Here is a 17,272-nt window from a genome sequence, read left to right on the forward strand (position 1 = left end):
TCGACTACATAAATACAAGCCGTTTTTAATCCACTCCAAACATTCTTATTAACCAATAAATTATACAGAAATCGATTTATTTTTGAGAGGCTTTCAGGGCTTGATCCAAATCAGCAACTATATCCTGGGCATCCTCTAGTCCTACTGATAAGGATATTAAATTCTCCGTAATTCCGGCAATTTGTTTTGCTTCTGGGGATAAATTACCGTGCGTCATTGTGTAACTGAAATTCAAAATAGAATTAGAACGTAATTGATATTCAAGGTTGGCTGTTACGTACGGCAATTGTGCTAAACTTTGGCAAGTACCAAAACTGATTGCCAATTGAAACAGTTTCAGCGAATTAAGGAACTTATTAGCTTGCTTGAGACGTCCCTTTATCCAAAAGGACACGATACCCGAAGAACCATAGGACTGGCGACGATTTAGTTCATGTTGACGATGCGATTTAAGGCCAGGGTAGCTAACTTTTTCCACAAATTTGTTGCCTTCCAGGAACTTGGCAACGCACAAAGCACTTTTGCCGTGCTGGTCCATACGTAGGGACAATGTTTTGATGCTACGAAGCATTTGATAACAATCGAGGGTAGATGGACCACCTCCGGTAACTGTAAGCAGCATTATTGTTGTGTTATTAGAAGAAATTTTATAATATCATGAAAGAAAGAAGAATTAAGTTTAAACAACAGTTTTATGTTATGTTAGTTGATATTGAACTGTTAAACCCTTGGACGGTGCCTCATGCTGAAATTTCTAGGACTACAAACAGTCAACTTGACTTTTAGAGTCATATATGCTTTAGATTCTCTCCATTTCCTTCTTGGGCATATATGACTAAAATGCATTTCCCACAAGTATCGTTAATCGACGCCGATTAACTTCGTAGGAAACTTTGCACCCAGATGAGCCCACAAATCTGTCATCACTCAAACCAATCTTCGCAATCAAATTTCTTTTTAGATTGATAATTCCGCTTTAAGAGAGCCCTGCGTCCTGGTGGCTCTGTGATTAGAACGCTAGGCTGTTGTAGGGAAGGTTGCGGTTCAAATTTCACTGGTGGGAGTGGGATTTTTATCATGACTGCATGTCGGATACCGATTGACCCAGTCGTGAATGAGTACCTGAGTAAAATCAGGTGAGCGTAATGTTGACCATATTGCCTCCTACAGGGTACTGTAGCCCTCTAGTATACCGTTGCAGTTTTAAGTGAACTGCCCTAATACATTTCAAGACCCTGGTCCTGGTTCCTGGATTGTCGCTCCAATAATTATATCAGGAGAGCTTTACATGGACCGAGATGGCTTCTCGCGAACGGGTGTGAGTGGAACAGAAACGTTTCTTTTCGTAGTGGGTTGATCACGGTTTGTATGATTCAAGATTTTCAAGCTGATATATTCAATGATTCCAGCTGCATCATCATCATCATTAAAGGCGAAACAACCGGCATCCGGTCTAGGCCTGCCTTAGTAAGGATCCTTAGTTCCTTAGTAAGGAACTTTGGATATACCGACTTTGCGACGATGTCCATCAATTCAATATCTCCGGCGTTTGGCGTCCTGCCAAGTATTCTTTATCATTGATATTGCCCCTACAGACTTTTTGGACTGGGCCATCCTCACGCATACTGATTAAGTGACCTGCCAACCGCAGGAGCCAGATTTTATCCATGATTAGACGGTCGTGATATATATATAGGCTGCAGAATCGTTCATTCTCCTGTAGGGTGCCAAAAATTCTTCATAGGATTCTGCTCTCGAACGCAGCTAGGAGTTCGTAATTTTTCTTGGTCGTGATGGTGGTCGTAGTACCACTTTTAAATTTCATCGTTGTATAGGTTGAATTTAATTTATCGAGCGATTTCTGTGAAGTTCCTTTGTCCAGTAGCTTATACAGCGCTCTCTGGAAATTATCGGGGGAGGGGATCTCCCCGTTGTTTATGAGTCTAATCGCTTTCTCTGGCTAAGTGTAGTTGTGAGCTAAGGGCCTTTTATGTTGGAGAGGTATGCGAAAGTCGGTAAAAATCGGTCATCTCCTATCATCTTCTGAAAGGCTGTAGAAAGAAAATTCCCGGTAAAAATTATGCGGGAAAATCGGACCCCACTTTGTCTAATGGATCGAAAATCAATTAAGGAGATCTTTCTAAAGCAACAAGGAGAAAATTTAAGATTCAGCTAATGAATCCCTGGAATATTTGGACGAAAATTTCTCAGCCCAAAACTGGAATAGTCCGAAAGACTCAATGACAACTGTCTTTCAAGTGGTTGCCTGCTAATGTTCTCTGTTAAGTTGACTTTAGTGGTAATCTTAGCAAAGACGATATATCACCTTTCATGCTATGATTTTTAGGAGACTCGATAGAGAGCTTCTAGAAGGTCGATGGCTTGATCTATTATTTGCTAGAATTTCTGTACTCCCACTGGGTACTTCTCTGAGGAAAGTCTTCTTACTCTGAAGTTGGCTAGTGGCCCTGCAGTTCGGATTTAATTTGGTTGTAATGCCTTTGCTGCCCTGTGAATGCTAGCTAGTCTTGGCTAGCTATCGCATGTACTGTTTTGCTGACTTTGTTTTGTGGTATGGCAATGTTTATTGGGACTTAAGAACTTGTTACACATCTTGTCTGTTTGATTAGTTATTTGCCCTTACTTACGGACAGTTAGCGGAAATAACATTTGCGCGGATGGTAATGTTCCCATATGTTTTACCGACAATCCGATTAGCTGCATGTAAGTGTGGCTTTATCCTGCCATTTTTTGTAGACGCAGTACATACTCCATAGTTTGCTTGTAGTAGTTTGATGCTTTTCATCTCTCATGTGTTTCCAGTTTCCACCCTGCGCTTTCTCGAAGCGGGTCTATTGCTCCGCCTTAAAAAATGCTCACGAAATTAAGTTGAAAAGTCTGAACAGCTCTTCGGTCTAGGCATTGAGGAGCAGACGAAGCACGAAAGACCGAGCGTCCAACACAGCCACGAGTAATCGCTGGTGGTTCCCGACAGCTTTCAGCTATCTCTAGGTTCACCTGAGAAGCCTACACTCTTCCCATACTGTTCTACGTCACTTGTTTCCAGAAACTCCCAGGGGCACTCTGGATTCAATTGCGTGGGGTAGTTGGCATTATAGTTTTCTAATCAACACGTTTACTGGCATCTGGCACCCGAAGTAGTTCTTTATTCCAGATAGCATCGGGCCAGAGGACCTCGATGGCCTAACGGGGGCGCAGGAAAAATTGAAGCTTTCAAGTAGCAGTGGTAATCATTTCGCATGTACTGCCCCTTATATTAGCATATATAAAATAAACAACTTAATGTTGGCTTTAAGGTGCCTGTATTTCCAGATTTTAGACTAAATAGCGAAGGTAGATCTAACCGTGTCAAAAACCCGATGCCATGGGATCCAATGATTTCAGAAGTGTATCTCATGAAAGAACATGATGTTCACAAACTTTGTGATGATCCTGTGAGGGGCACTCATCATCCAGGATGACAGATGAAGAGGTGGAAAGAATATTTCACTATGGTTCTCATCTGTATCAAAGTCGGTGAAGTTTCGCCTCGTGTAAACAGAAGAAAAATCATCCCGGTCATCAATACACTCAAACGGAGTATTGCCACTGGACTTGACAGTCTCCTCGCAGAATTATTCATCATTAAACTTGCAGTTTCTGACGACCTGCTACTGCTGCTGGTACGTAGTTCTTCGCTTCACATGTTCTTCATCGATTTCGAGAAGTCTTTCGACATCGTCAAGAGTGAGGGTATTTGGAGTGCTCTATGTAGGAGGGGCATTCTGAAGAAACTAGTAACTATAATCAGAGCGATATTATGATGGTACAAAGTATCAACTGTTGCATCGAGATAAAATTTCTGAGGAATTTAAAGTTCAAATCGAAGTCCGGTAAGGTTGCATTCGATAGGAATAGTATTCCTTCTTGTTATCGGCGACGCTCTTTATGATGCCGTATCTTAAGGACGTGGGCGACTTAAATCTTTCCTTGGTATACTGATGATATTATTGTGCTCTCTCACCAAACATATACCTTGGCCAAACGGCTCTGAGTTCGGATAGAGAGGCAAATAGAATAGTTATCGCAATCTTCCGATCTGACTAATTATCCGTTCCGATGGCGGCGTCAAGCTTGATGACACCCGATCCGCCTTCTTTTACAGTTGCCTCTGCCGTATCATCGGTGTACTCTGACCTGGGAAAATCTCGAGCGATAACCCGAGTCAACGTGCGGCCGGGTAGATGTATTGGTCAGAAGGCAGAAGTGGCAGGGGATAGATCACACTTTCAGAAAAGACGATGAATACAATGCAACCCACTTTCCCAGAGTGCAAGACGGAAAAGGCTCCCTAGAGTTATATGGCGCAGAACAGTAGAGGAGGAGTGGAGTCTTCTCAGAGAGAGAGAGGTGAAACTTATTTCGTCGAACCGGGAACGATGGCGCGCAGACATAGTGAATGCAGTGCGCTCCATTTATTGAGATATTGACCACCATATTATTTCCTCTCGTTGAGACTTCAAGGAGATCCAATAGGGCCGATAGATTCTTTGATTTACAATCTACTAGATCCGTGACGTGCAATTGGATACATATCCGGGGAAAATATTCCCACCCTGCATGCATTCTGCATTCCCCAGTTGAGTTTGTTTTCATTACCTTTGCTACTTTCTATGATTCGATACCATGGACTGTAGTCCCGAGTACGTACTTCACTACTGTGGGAAACGCCGGAATAGTTTCTAATATGGACCAATGCTACCTAGAGCTGTATGGATCGAGGGCATGGCAAACTGACTTATTTCTAACTGGTTTTCATCGTGCGTTGTCTACCCTAGATTTACAGGGCTCAGTCCTCCATTCAACTCCGTATGCAGGATCACATCAAGAAGTTTTATATTGAAAAAAAGTGACAGTATTTCGCATAGTGTGTTTGAACTAGTAGCTTCAGCGCTTCGCTCTAAGATTCCATATAAAAACCAAACCCCTTTTTTAAAGAATAGGTCGCTTTGTTCTTTAATCGGAATCGCTCATGTTTTAAATATGTTGACAGTAGTCCAGCCAGGATCATCGCTTGGTAGTCATGACAGTTTTGTACAACTTCAGGCAGTCCTTATAGATGGTTTCCATAAACCTTTATGCTGGTCATAGCACGTCTATCAGACAAGCATCACGCCCTACAATTCTCCGAGTAACTTACACTCTCCTCGACTATACTAACCTACATAACTCTAGGGCGACCAATTCGCGGGCTATCCTGGAATAGTAAGGTTGCATTGCATCCACTACCACTTTCAACATGTCCATCTAGCCCGTATGTGAGCGAAGTTCCTCATTTGTTATTGTCGCAGGCCACGATGCCTCACTGGTATCTGTTTCGTATGAATTTTTCATTAGTTATTATCTTAGGTCCGAATATGCCGAAGACACGACGCTGACATGAGTTGATGATTGAAGCTTCCGGGCAACAGTTAACTCACTTCTTATGTGTTATTCCCATAGCCATAGTTGGCGAGATAGTAGCAATTTCAAATTTGTGATAAATTAGTGAAGGCGGATTTAGCGTTGGTGGTACTTTGGACGACATGAGATTGCAAATAGGAAAAATGCGATGATCTGTAAAACTGAGAAACGCTGTTTATTTTCAGTATGATTCTGTTTGCCTTCTTTGTGAGATTTTGCGCCTGCTTATGTTACCTCGATAATAGCTGTTAGTTTCGCCATAATGCCCCTTCTGTGCAGACCATTTTATATACACTGTCTATTGATGCCGAAAGCCTCCCCAAAATCGACGGCAAGCAGGTGGAGCGGTGACCTAAGCTGCACACAATATTTCACAGTGGTGGTGTTAATACAGTCGGTACAGGAGGATCCAGAACAGAAATCATCCTGTTCTACAAAAAAGGCAAAAAGTTTACTGACGGTTTCGTCCAGGGCAGAGGCCACTCATCAGACGCTGCCTCACCTCTGCCCTGGCAGCAGCGTGACCGAAAGTGACGATCGATGAAAAATGCCCTACTCTCCCAGGGCAGAGGTGAGGCAGCGTCTGATGAGTTGCCTCTGACCTGGACGAAACCGTCAGTCAACTTTTTACCTTTTTTTGTAAAGTTGGGCTTAACTCAAAAAAAGAGGAGTCCGGAAACTACAAGAAAGGAAGAGGGAGTAAGTTGCTCCCCAAGTGGTTCGGTCCGTCACTAAGTGGGCGCGGACTTAGAATTCCCAGCATCCTCAACAAAAAATATTACATCCTGTTCTGTTGATCAAGCTTTCGAGGAGTTCCGTGATGCGTTTCAGAATGATTTTAGCGAGTATCTTTTGCGCGTGCATCATACTAAGAAGTAGAATCTCAGAGGATGTCATACGGTTTAGAACCGTAGTAAAGTCCTCCCCCCTCCTAAGCTGCATTCATAGTGGATGAAGAACCTATCTTTTGCGTTTTTCACTGGACCATTTAGAGACTTGTGGTCAGCTGTAAACTATTGATGCAGTTAAGAGTACTGAAATCATTATTACTTTCGGTAGCTTCTCCCTCCTTGACCAGCACAATAATAAAATCTATTTTGATACGATGCGGGCCACGCTGTACTTCTCAAGATTTGCCGTGCTATTGGAGTTCAAGCCCATTACGTTGATCTGCACTTGCTGTGGCTTTCAGTTCCCTACATTTGACGATCCACATGCATTTTTGTTGCAACAACCTGACTTGTACCAAAGAAAAGAACATTTGTGATGGCGGTCTGTCGTCCGGTCAGGAAGAGAGTTTTTTTCACTATCGAACAACAGTCGCATGACGAAAATGGGCCATATGTGGTTGAGGGGGCGAAGCGTACACAACGGCAAGCCATGAAGTTATGACCTTACTCAAGGCCGACATCAGCACCAACGGCAAACCAGTGGAACATGCACACATCTAGAAACTTATCTATGATCATTACCGCCCAAGACCGCCTTTCCTCATCACATGTTCGAGTAAAGTGTTGTTAGGGCCCACCTTGACATTCAAATCACACATCACAATCACAATGTCACCTTTGGGAAGTCTCTCCTGCACTGCATTGGATTGTTCAGAGAATGCCTCGTCCTTCTCCTTGTATGGGCCTCCGTTGGTGTCTAATAATGTCTTGTTGAAATAGTCAGCATTCTAGACTGGAATTCCGGTATCAGAACCGGTTCCTAGGACACGAGGGAGCACTTAATAGATGTGGTAAGCATTGACCCGAGACCCAATTCACGTTTACCTCCGGGAGGCTTGCCAGAGTACGATACCACAGTGCCGCAAGAGGCAAAGTGGTGCTCCCCAGAGTCCCACCATTTTACATATTCCAAACAAGTTCAAAAAGAAAATCGCGTTAACTTTCATCTTTCACTTTGCGTGTTGTATTTTCCGCCTCGGGGTCAGCAACCTCCTGATTTCTAATGAATTTTCAAAAAATATGTTTGACCGTTTGGGTATAATTCGTACTGAACAAACAGAAAAACAAGTTTTTTGTCAGACTACAAAATAGTGAAAAATAACTAAAAATTTACCTGTTTGAAGGGTCCTCAACTTTTTATAGACACTTTTACAATTGGTTGCCACAAACCCCATGATAACATCAGAATGGCCATTCATATATTTCGATAGTGAGGTAACGGTTATATCGGCATCTAGGTCTAAGGGACGCTGCAGATAGGGTGTTGTGAAGGTATTGTCGACAACGAGTAGGGTTCCTGGCTGCATATGGGTAGATCTGGCAATCGATTCAATGTCCAACACATGCAACAAGGGGTTTGTTGGTGTCTCTATGAACACCATCTGAAAGGCACGAATCGCGAGTTGTTTTATTAACTATGCAGTGTAGACAGGTATGGCACTCACCTTTGTTTTTGGTTTCATGACTTGTTGGAAATTACCACATTCAACGAAATTTATGAAAGTGAATTCAATACCGAACCGCATGAATACTTCCCTGGAATTTGAAAAAGGTAAATATTAAGTGATGCTGAATGCTATTAGAAACATCAAACTTTTTCTGTCAGAACCAAACAAACATTACGTCGAATATAGACCACTGCGTCTACCACTAGTTCTCCAGGAGACCATTGTTATTGATTGATTAATATTGATATTGATCCAATGGTTATTAGTTTGCACACGTCACTGGTGAAAAGAGCAAGTTATTCCCGAAATATCGGCATATGCAATAAGAGTAGATACAGTAAAGAAACTGTTCATTTCTCTATTCAATGGATTGCTAGAAATATCACGATTATACAGAACTTTTTGTACTATCATCATTTTTACCTAATGTTTGTCTGCTTATGTTACCGGGGCTTTAACCTTATTTAGTTTACACAATCATTTTCGCCTCTACGGGGAGATTCCGTTTAGCTTGTTGGCCTAAAGGGGAAGCGCGCCAGTAGAATTCTCCGTTAGATGTAATCTCCAGAAAGATACCCTCGCCAGTAATTAAGATGGTCACCTCAGGCCGAGAAAACTGAATTTAGGCAACTGTAACGAACTGTCATGGACTGTCAAATACTACCTAAAGGTGATACTTGATTTTACTGTATTTGATGCATTTCGAGACGATAATTTAGAGAACTTGTGTTGTTTAAATTGTTCGTCATACTGGAACAGCTTCTTGTTCCTTCATCTTTGTTCGCTACTGCTCCCGGTCGTAAGTTTTGAACAACTCATTATCATCGTTATCAACGCTGTAAAAATCGGTATACACTTGCCACCAGAAATCTCAGAGTTACGTAGACATTCGATATCCCTAAAAGCTCTCTGACCTCCTAGCTTAGGCCATCGCTCTAAGGCAGGATCTGCACACGTCTTTTTTTTCTACCATAGACATTTCCCTACAGATTTTCCGGGTTGGATCATCCTCATCCATATGGATTAAGTGATCCACCCACTGTAATCTTTCGTCTTCCTTTTCAACCTTGGTCCCGTTCAGAGGTGGGGGTAGGCTCGTTTTGATCAGTTTCGATATCACGCTATCGTTGTTTCGCCGGCTTTTCGGTCATTTGACTTGGATGTTCAGACTAATCTGGGAAGCAAGTTCACGTCAGCGCAAATTGTACGCCCATACCACCGAAGACGTTTCTTTGGGAATTTTTCCAAGATCGGTGCAACCCTACATCGATTGCGGATGTCCTCATTTTGGATATTCGTTCATCGTCTCTTATAGTCACCACTGAATGATGTTGATTCATGAAATAATTTCATAACGCAGTTCGTCCTTGCTTGATTGCATTAATCTGAGATATGTAAATTGCTCAGTTGCGGGCATGTCACCCTCACTGACAGTGTTAGTACCTGTTTCATCGAGATTGGTCGTCAAAATTTTATTCTTTTCAGATTTAGTCTGAGGCCGTGTATGAGGTGCTAGGAAAACATAATCTGCATAAAGTAGTGTGCAACGCATCGAAAGTTTCTTCTATGTTGCGTTTGACAAGGCTTTACGTTTCTGAGCAAGGAGAGCAACGGAAATCACTCCCACTATCACCATCATTGCCAGTTCAGAAACAAAGTGATAAGCAGACGCCATCCTCAAAGTTCTCCATTTCTACACCTGCGCAAGGCGCTTGCGATTCACCTCCTACCAAGAGCACCAGCCTATACCTCTACACAAAAGAGCAGAACAGATTACGTTGCACTCATTACCAGATGACTAGATGTAGAACCCTCAATATTTACAACTTATATGCATTTTTCGGTGCTTCTAGCGAAAGTAAATACCATTGTGCACACCGCCCCGCCGCTATGCAATTATTATATTGTTTATTTTGCATATGGTAGCATTTCGTGAACAACTTTTTCTCTTTTAGGCAAGCGTTGAATGCCTCGAGCAGTAAGTCTGGCCGATAGTGAAACACCAATTTACATACTTCTGCGGGAGTACTATAGAATCCTGGCCCTTCTTGTTTTTAAGGTTTTATGTGCAGGTAAGGCTGAAAACCTCCATGCCCACTTAGAAGTTGGGTAAGGAAGTAATCAATCTCACCGTGCGTTCTGTTCAACCACGGGTCTAATTTGTCGATGAGCTGCGCAGTCCATCTGCCCCTTGGCTCATTTTGCCAAGAAAGTTGCCATTCGGTAAGGGTGCGATGACGTTCTTCATGGGCTACCATCTCTCTTAAGTTTTCGCCCGTACGACCGTAGATAACTTTGCGCTCCTTGGCAAGGAGGGCAACGGGGATCACTCCCGCGATCATCATCACAGCCGGTTCGGAGACGGTGCGATAAGCAGATGCCACTCGCAAAGCTCCCTGCCTCTGCACTTGAGGAAGGCGTTTACGATGCACCTCCTTGTCAAGGGCATCAGGCCATAACTCCGCACCATAGAGCAGAACTGACGGCGTTCCTCCCATAAGGAGACCTCTCTTAGTTATATAGGGTCCTCGACATTCGCCATTAGCCGACTCAAGGGCGCGACTCCAGCTGCAGCCGTGTCCGCTGCTGCTCATCTTCGAGTCAAGCATTAAATCAAGGTATTTAACCACAGCTTTTGACTCTATAGTCAACTCACCGATCGATATGGGACGCAGGGTCGGAATTCTCCTTCTGGTCAAGATGACTACTTCGGTTTTTTCCAGCGCAAGACTGAAACCGTGAGCAGTCATCCATCCGCTTACCCGTCGCATCAATATGCGAAGTCTGCTTTGCGCCTGTTCAACAGTGCGTCTGGCAACAAGTGCCGCAATGTCGTCTACATAACCGACCAGGCGCGACTCTTCGGGCATATCGAGTCTCAGCAGACTATCGTAGGAAGCGTTCCAGACGTCCGGCCCTAGGATGGATCCCTGGGCTACTCCCGACATGATTTTTATCCTCGTTTGGCCCTCTAGCGTCTCATAGAGCAGGGAGCGGTCTTTCAGATAATTCCTCAATATCCGCAAGAGGTAGCTTGGCACGTGAAATGAGTTTTAGTGTGCCTAGCATATCTATCCATCTTACGGAATTGAAGGCATTGCTGACATCAACCGTTATGAGGAGCACTCTCGGTCGAGATCGGCGGCTGAGTTCCTCGGTTCCACTGTAGATCTCCCTGTTCTGAACCCGAATTGCCTTGCGGATAAGCCCTCGGCAGCGCGGATCGCTTCAGCGAGTCTACTCCTGATGAGCTTCTCGAGCACTTTTCCGGCCGTGTTAAGCAAACACAGCGGTCGGTATGCAGACGGGAGCTCCGGGTCTCCTTTACCCTTCCTGATCAACGCGAGTCTGGCCACTTTCCAGCGACAAGGAAAAATGCCCTCCTTCAAGCAAGCGTTGAACACTTCAAGCAGCAATTCTGGTCGTTGGCAAAATACCAGTTTGTAGACTTCCGCCGGGATGCCATCGGGGCCTGACGCCTTCTTGTTTTTCATTGTGAGAACCGTGGAACCGCGGAAATTTCTTGGGAACCCAAGAGAGACTCAGTACAGCTTAAAGTTGCTCTTCTAAGACTAAGTTAATTTGTGGGTAATGGCATTTGGTGAGTCCGAACAATTTCGAATTAAACATGTAGAGACGATGCAATCTATGAAATAAATTTAAATTGCAAACGAAAAAAAAATAACCTCACTTGACTAATTGTGTTGTACCACCATACACAGAGTTACTTATAATGACGTGGTGGCCGGGACGCAGCAAATTGAATACAGCCGTAATCGCAGCCAATCCTGATCCAAATGTTACACCATATTTTGCATTTTCCAGCGACGCTAAACAATTTTCTAAAGTATCCCTTGTAGCGTTCGAGTTGCCTCCATGCAAATACTAGAGAGCCAAGAAATGAGTTTAGTATTTGTCTTGGGGAGCCATAAATACCTCTTCTTTTCCATCTTGAGGGTTTTCCTTAAATGTTGATGCTGACTTTCCACCCCATTTGCTTGGATTATTGCTCGAATGAATGGCCTTGGTGGCGAAGCCAGAGTTTTGCTTCTTACTATCCATAATTGATTAGCTTTAACCAAACTTAAATGTAATGTGCCATGAACGACAGCAATCTTAAAAACTAGTCACTGAAAATTTATAACTTATTGCTAGAAGTGCTCGCTAAATGCTGAGTTTGACGTGGGCGGTTTCTGAGGTTTCTTCAATCGCATTTTTCTTTCCGGAATATACAGTAATATACATCCATATGCATAATGAAACATACACATATTAGGCACGCCCTAATATCTGGAAATTGTTGAAATTAATTAATTGTCCTTTATCAATGATGAAATATTGGGGATTGAAATACAAACAGTTTAAGATGCTTTCGATTGAAAGCAGCCCTCATTTATTATACAGGGTGCCCGTTATGATGGTACAAATTTTAATGGTGGATAGTTCCACTTGTTTGAGGAAAATTGGTCCAGGGAATGGGCACTCTATCTTTTACCTTTAAGCGTTTTTTGCGAATACTGTCAAAAAGCTTGAACTTTCCAAAATATCACAATTTCCTACTCCCTCAATCAATTAATCCCAGATTTGATAAAATTTTTGGAAACTACAAAAAGAATCTCATTTAATTCAGAAGAAGTGGAGTTTCACTGAATGTTATACGACTGAGATCGTTGTAAAGTGCTCCTTCCAATTTCATCATTGATGAAAAGCCCACTGTTAACATTTTTGATCAGATCATCGGGAAAGGCTTATGGCTAGCAATATTCATAAGAGTTCTCCAACAAGCTGAGAGGAAGTTTTACCTTTAATATCAACATGAGTGGGTTTTGGTTACTATAATATTTATTTATTTATTTATTTAATTAACGGACAACAAACAGAGAAAATTCCAATTAATTATTGTCCTCAGGGGGAGGAGAAAGCAAAAAACTTATCCTACATTTAAAACTACTTAAAGTAGGGAAGTTAAAAGGACCAAGCTGTTTTGCATTATAATTTCGGCAAAGCCTGGGAATCGGGGAATGAAAGTAGACTTCGAGCTCTGCGAAGGGCACGTTGAAAATGTCTGCGCTACGTGTGTTATAAGAACTCAGGACTGCAGGTGATCTCGTCAGCGGCGGAGCAGTCCATCAGACCCGAGGAAAGTTTAAAAAATGTGCATAGATCCAGATAGGATTTACGCTGTTGTAGGAAGGGAAGGTTCAGAAAGCGGTGGCGGGAGGGGTAATCCACACGAGGGAAGCTTTTCTTAAAGAAGAGGGAACGGGTCAATTTACGTTGCACATTTTCAAGGGCAAGACAATTACAGTTACGGGAGGGTGACCAGATCACGGAGCAATACTCGAGGATATTCCTCACGAGGGAATTGAAGAGAGCTAAGGAGGGTTGGATGGAGTCAAAATCAGAGGAGGAGCGAAGAATAAAGCCTGACAATTTTGCTGCTCGATTGATGACATCGAGGCAATGGGTGTCAATGCGGAGCTTATTGTCGAAAGTGACTCCGAGGTCTTGAGTGGAATTTAAGCAGGATAAGGAATGTCCGTTAAGCGAGTAAGGGAAAGAAATGGGTGAGAATTTAGTAGCACATAGAGTGACACTTTTTGACGTTTAGGGCTAAACCATTAGTCGAGCACCAACGAACCAGAGTGTCCAGGTTAGACTGAAGGGAAACACAGTCCATAGGCGACGATATAGCGGAAAACAGCTTAAGGTCGTCCGCAAACAGCTTAAGGTCGTTAAAAAAATAAAAATATTAAAGGACCCAGAATAGACCCCTGTGGGACGCCAGAAGAGGGGGAGAAGGAGCGGGAAGTACAGCCGTCAAAAGAGACGTGGCAGGATCGGTTGGCAAGAGGCAATCCATAAAACAAGTGGTATGGAAACGTTTAGGGACGAGAGTTTGGAGAGAAGTATCTTGTGATTTACAGTGTCGAAGGCTTTCGCGAAGTCAGTGAAAATGGTGTGCACTTCTTGCCGTGAATTTAGACATTTGGCGACAAAGTTGATAAAGTCAAGCAGGTTAGAGGCAGTGGACCTACGTTTAACGAAGCCGTGTTGCTCTTTCACTATGTGCTGGCCAAAGTGGGCTGACAACCAGTCGCTGACATATCTTTCCAGGATTTTGGAACAGGAGGAGAGGAGGGAAATGGGACGGTAATTCTCGGCAAGCGAACGATCGCCACTGTTGTGAATGGGGATAATGAGAGCCTCTTTCCACAAGCTGGGAAAATGATTCTCTTCGAGGCTTTTGTTGAAAATAAGAGATAAGGGAAGGGAGGTGGACTTACCAGTTTTGAGCAAAAAGAGGTTTGGAAGACCATCGTAGTCAGGTCAACACATTGGTATCAAGTTTGCCAATGAGGTATTCGACAAGGATAGATTTGAAAAAAACTAAGTCAGCAACGTTTCCAGAAGACAGGAACTTCTTTCTCGCAGTCTGTTTTTGACGTAGTTTTGTGTGAATTTCAGTGGTGAACCAGACGGGGTAAGAGCGTAAGCACTTAGGAGAGGAGGGAGCGTAACAAGGAAGAAGATCAGATAAAATGGTATAGAAAGTGTTGAGTGCTTGGTCACACGTAAATGGAGAGAGGAGGGGGACCGAGTTGATTGACGTCAGGGCTGTGTTCAGACGTTCGAAGTTCGCCTTACGAAAGTTGAACTTGGTAGGCTTGCGAGCGACAGGAGAGAGGAGTCGGGATATCTGAACATCGAACTCGAGAGCAGGATGATGGGCGTCAGGGGCAACGTAAGACGGAGCATGAAGGGATTGAGAAAGGTAGCGTACAGGAAGGTTAGAGAGGACAAGGTCAAGAGTGCGATCTAAGTGGTTTCTAGAAAGGTTAAATTGGAGGGCGCCACAGGTGTACCTGAAAGTGGATAAAGGAAGGGAAGGGTGGGTCGAGTTATTAGGGAGGGAGGGAATGCCAGGAGTAATGGGTCAGGAGAGCATAGGAAGATTAAAGTCGACGCAGAGGATGAAAGGAAGTGAGGGAAACAAAACGATTAGGGCCTCTGATAATCTGTCGAAGAAATCCACGTACAGAGAAGGCGGGCTTAGGCAGGGAAAATATACACACGATATGACAAAGGGACATACGTTTGGCGGAAGGACACGTATGGTAACAGAATCGTAGGAGGAGGAGGAGGAAAAGATGATTTCGGCACGGAGAGGGGACTTAACAGCTATTAGGGTACCTCTGCCAGTTGTCTTACCAAGCGCAACGCAGTCTCTGTCGCAACGAAAGACAGAGTAACCTTCGAGGAGCTCAGAATCTAAAATCCTGTCATCCAGCCAGGTTTCAGAAATGCAGACGACATGATGTTGGAATGCTATCTAGTAACAATATCTTTAATTTGGATAATGAATCCACTTGTTTTAATGCTGCCAGGTGATATGTCATCAATATCACAGTGGCATCCCCTAGTATTGCAATTATCATTGGAAAGTGTCGGGTTGCCTTTTAATGTCGAAATTTTAAAATTGACTTTGCAATATTGAGACTTTGATATTGAGCGCTCGACCCATCTGGGGTAGAATCAGATCTATTGCCGGAATTGGGAAAGCAGCTCAGATAATCAGAAAACACGGCACGTCGGAGTGGAAAAAAAGAGATCCCCAATATAGAAAATTAGCTTCCCTGTGCATGAACGAAATCTATTTCACTTGCAGGAGAGGATTTTTCAAGACAGCCTCATAAGCTGCAATAGGTAGATTACATTTCACCTTTTCTCCTCTAGTTGGCAAAGTATCCATAAGTAAAAGGAAAAGGAAAAGGGGGAATAATGCCTTCATTCTAGCTAAAGTACGTAAATAACATCCTTGCCGTGACTAAGGGGCAAGACGCAAATTCCACCTTGGCAGGTCCAAAAAATCTCCACAAAAAAATAGTCTTCACAACGGAGACGTAAATAAACAACAACCTCCTGAAACTTCTAAACAACGGACTTAGTTTTGGCATTCAAGGTTGAGCAAATATCAAAGCAGATAAAGGAAATCTACTAGTCATATTGGACAAAGAGGACTACGAAAACCGGTTGAAGATTAAGCTGGAGAAAGGATTGAACAGAAGGTTCAAACCTGATTCTCTATCCCAACTAGGAAAACAGGAGGACAGTGTTGGGGGTGGGGGGGGATTCACATGGGCCAAATGGGTTAGTGATGGAATTTCAGAATATGAGAAACAGTTTAAGACTAGATCAGTCAAAGCTCTTCAATTGATGGGGGAATTCAAGAAGGAGAAATAGAAGGATATTCGGGTTAAAGAAGCGATAGCTCTAGTAGCCGATTGGCTATATAAAAGCTAGCCACCATCTACATGGAGCAAAACTAATTTAGGGATGATCTTATGAAGAGTTAAAAGGAGTCCGGATGGGGAATCGCTTGCTCCGCTGTTAATCAGCGAGATTTTCAAGATCAACCTGGAGACGAAGCTAATTTCACTTGGATTGAGATTTGGGCGGCATCGTTTGGAAACACGGCATTGTGATTTCCTCGACAGATTATCAGAAATACTAACCGTATTGTGCTCCTCTCTCTTCCTTTCAACTTCGTTCATGACTTTAATCTTCATATGCTCTCTTGGTCTAGTATACCCGGCCTTCTTTCTCTAATCAATCCCTCTCCCATTTTTTGTTTCGTTTAACCACTCTTCTGATCACCTGTCCTGCCTTCCAATTCAACCTTTCCAAAAATCAGTTAAAGTGCACTATGGTGCCCGGATGGCTTAAGTGGGCTGGGGAGTAGCGGATGGTCGGGGTTCAAATCTCACTGGAGGCAGAGGGATTTGTTATCGTGACTGGATGTCGGATACCAATCGACTCAGCTGTGAATGAGTATCTAAGTCAAATCAGGATAATAACCTCAGGTGAGCGCAATGCTGACCACATTGCCTCCTATAGGGTATCCTGTAATGTACCGTTACGGTCTTGAATGAAGTGCTCTAAAACACTTCAAGGTCCTGATCAAATATGGATTGTTGTGCGAACGATTATTATTATTATGATTTTCCCAATCCCATCATGCCCCTTCTCATGTTGCGCCTGATGCCCATGAGCCTGTTTCGCAGAGCTGTTGATATTGGCACACTCCTTCGAGGGTATCTTTGGTTCTGGGATCTATTCTAACCTTTAATCTTTGCGATTACAGGGAAGCTATTTTACTGATCAAATGACAGGTACGCTGAGTAACCCTCCTAATATCGATGAGCATTGGGACGCCATTCAAAATGTTTTTTTCTTGGGTGCTACGCAGGTCGTCACGAAGTCCGAATACTGGAAGCTGGGCGTTTTTTGGTATAAAGTTTTTGTGTTCATCTGAAGTGAAAAACTTTCTATTTAACTTTTTGCATTTGTGCATAGCTAAAATTTCAAAATGTTTCTTCATAAATATTATTCTCACCCTAAGCAGACAAA

The 17,272-nt window shown here is 43.2% G+C and overlaps 1 protein-coding gene across 1 annotated transcript; it reads right to left on the reverse strand.

The window, feature by feature from the left end:
• Nucleotides 1–9: 9 nt before the first annotated feature.
• LOC119658143 (cystathionine gamma-lyase-like) lies at nt 10–12,049 on the reverse strand. The gene is made up of 6 exons (XM_038065411.1): nt 11,798–12,049; nt 11,553–11,746; nt 7,859–7,949; nt 7,528–7,795; nt 282–609; nt 10–224 (listed from the first exon to the last, which is right to left on the reverse strand). Exons 1-6 carry the CDS (start codon nt 11,921–11,923, stop codon nt 77–79), a joined length of 1,155 nt encoding a protein of 384 aa, XP_037921339.1. The 5' UTR covers nt 11,924–12,049; the 3' UTR covers nt 10–76.
• Nucleotides 12,050–17,272: the final 5,223 nt, after the last annotated feature.

Source organism: Hermetia illucens, chromosome 5 (genome assembly GCF_905115235.1).
Source record: "Hermetia illucens chromosome 5, iHerIll2.2.curated.20191125, whole genome shotgun sequence".
NCBI classification, from domain to species: Eukaryota; Metazoa; Arthropoda; class Insecta; order Diptera; family Stratiomyidae; genus Hermetia; species Hermetia illucens.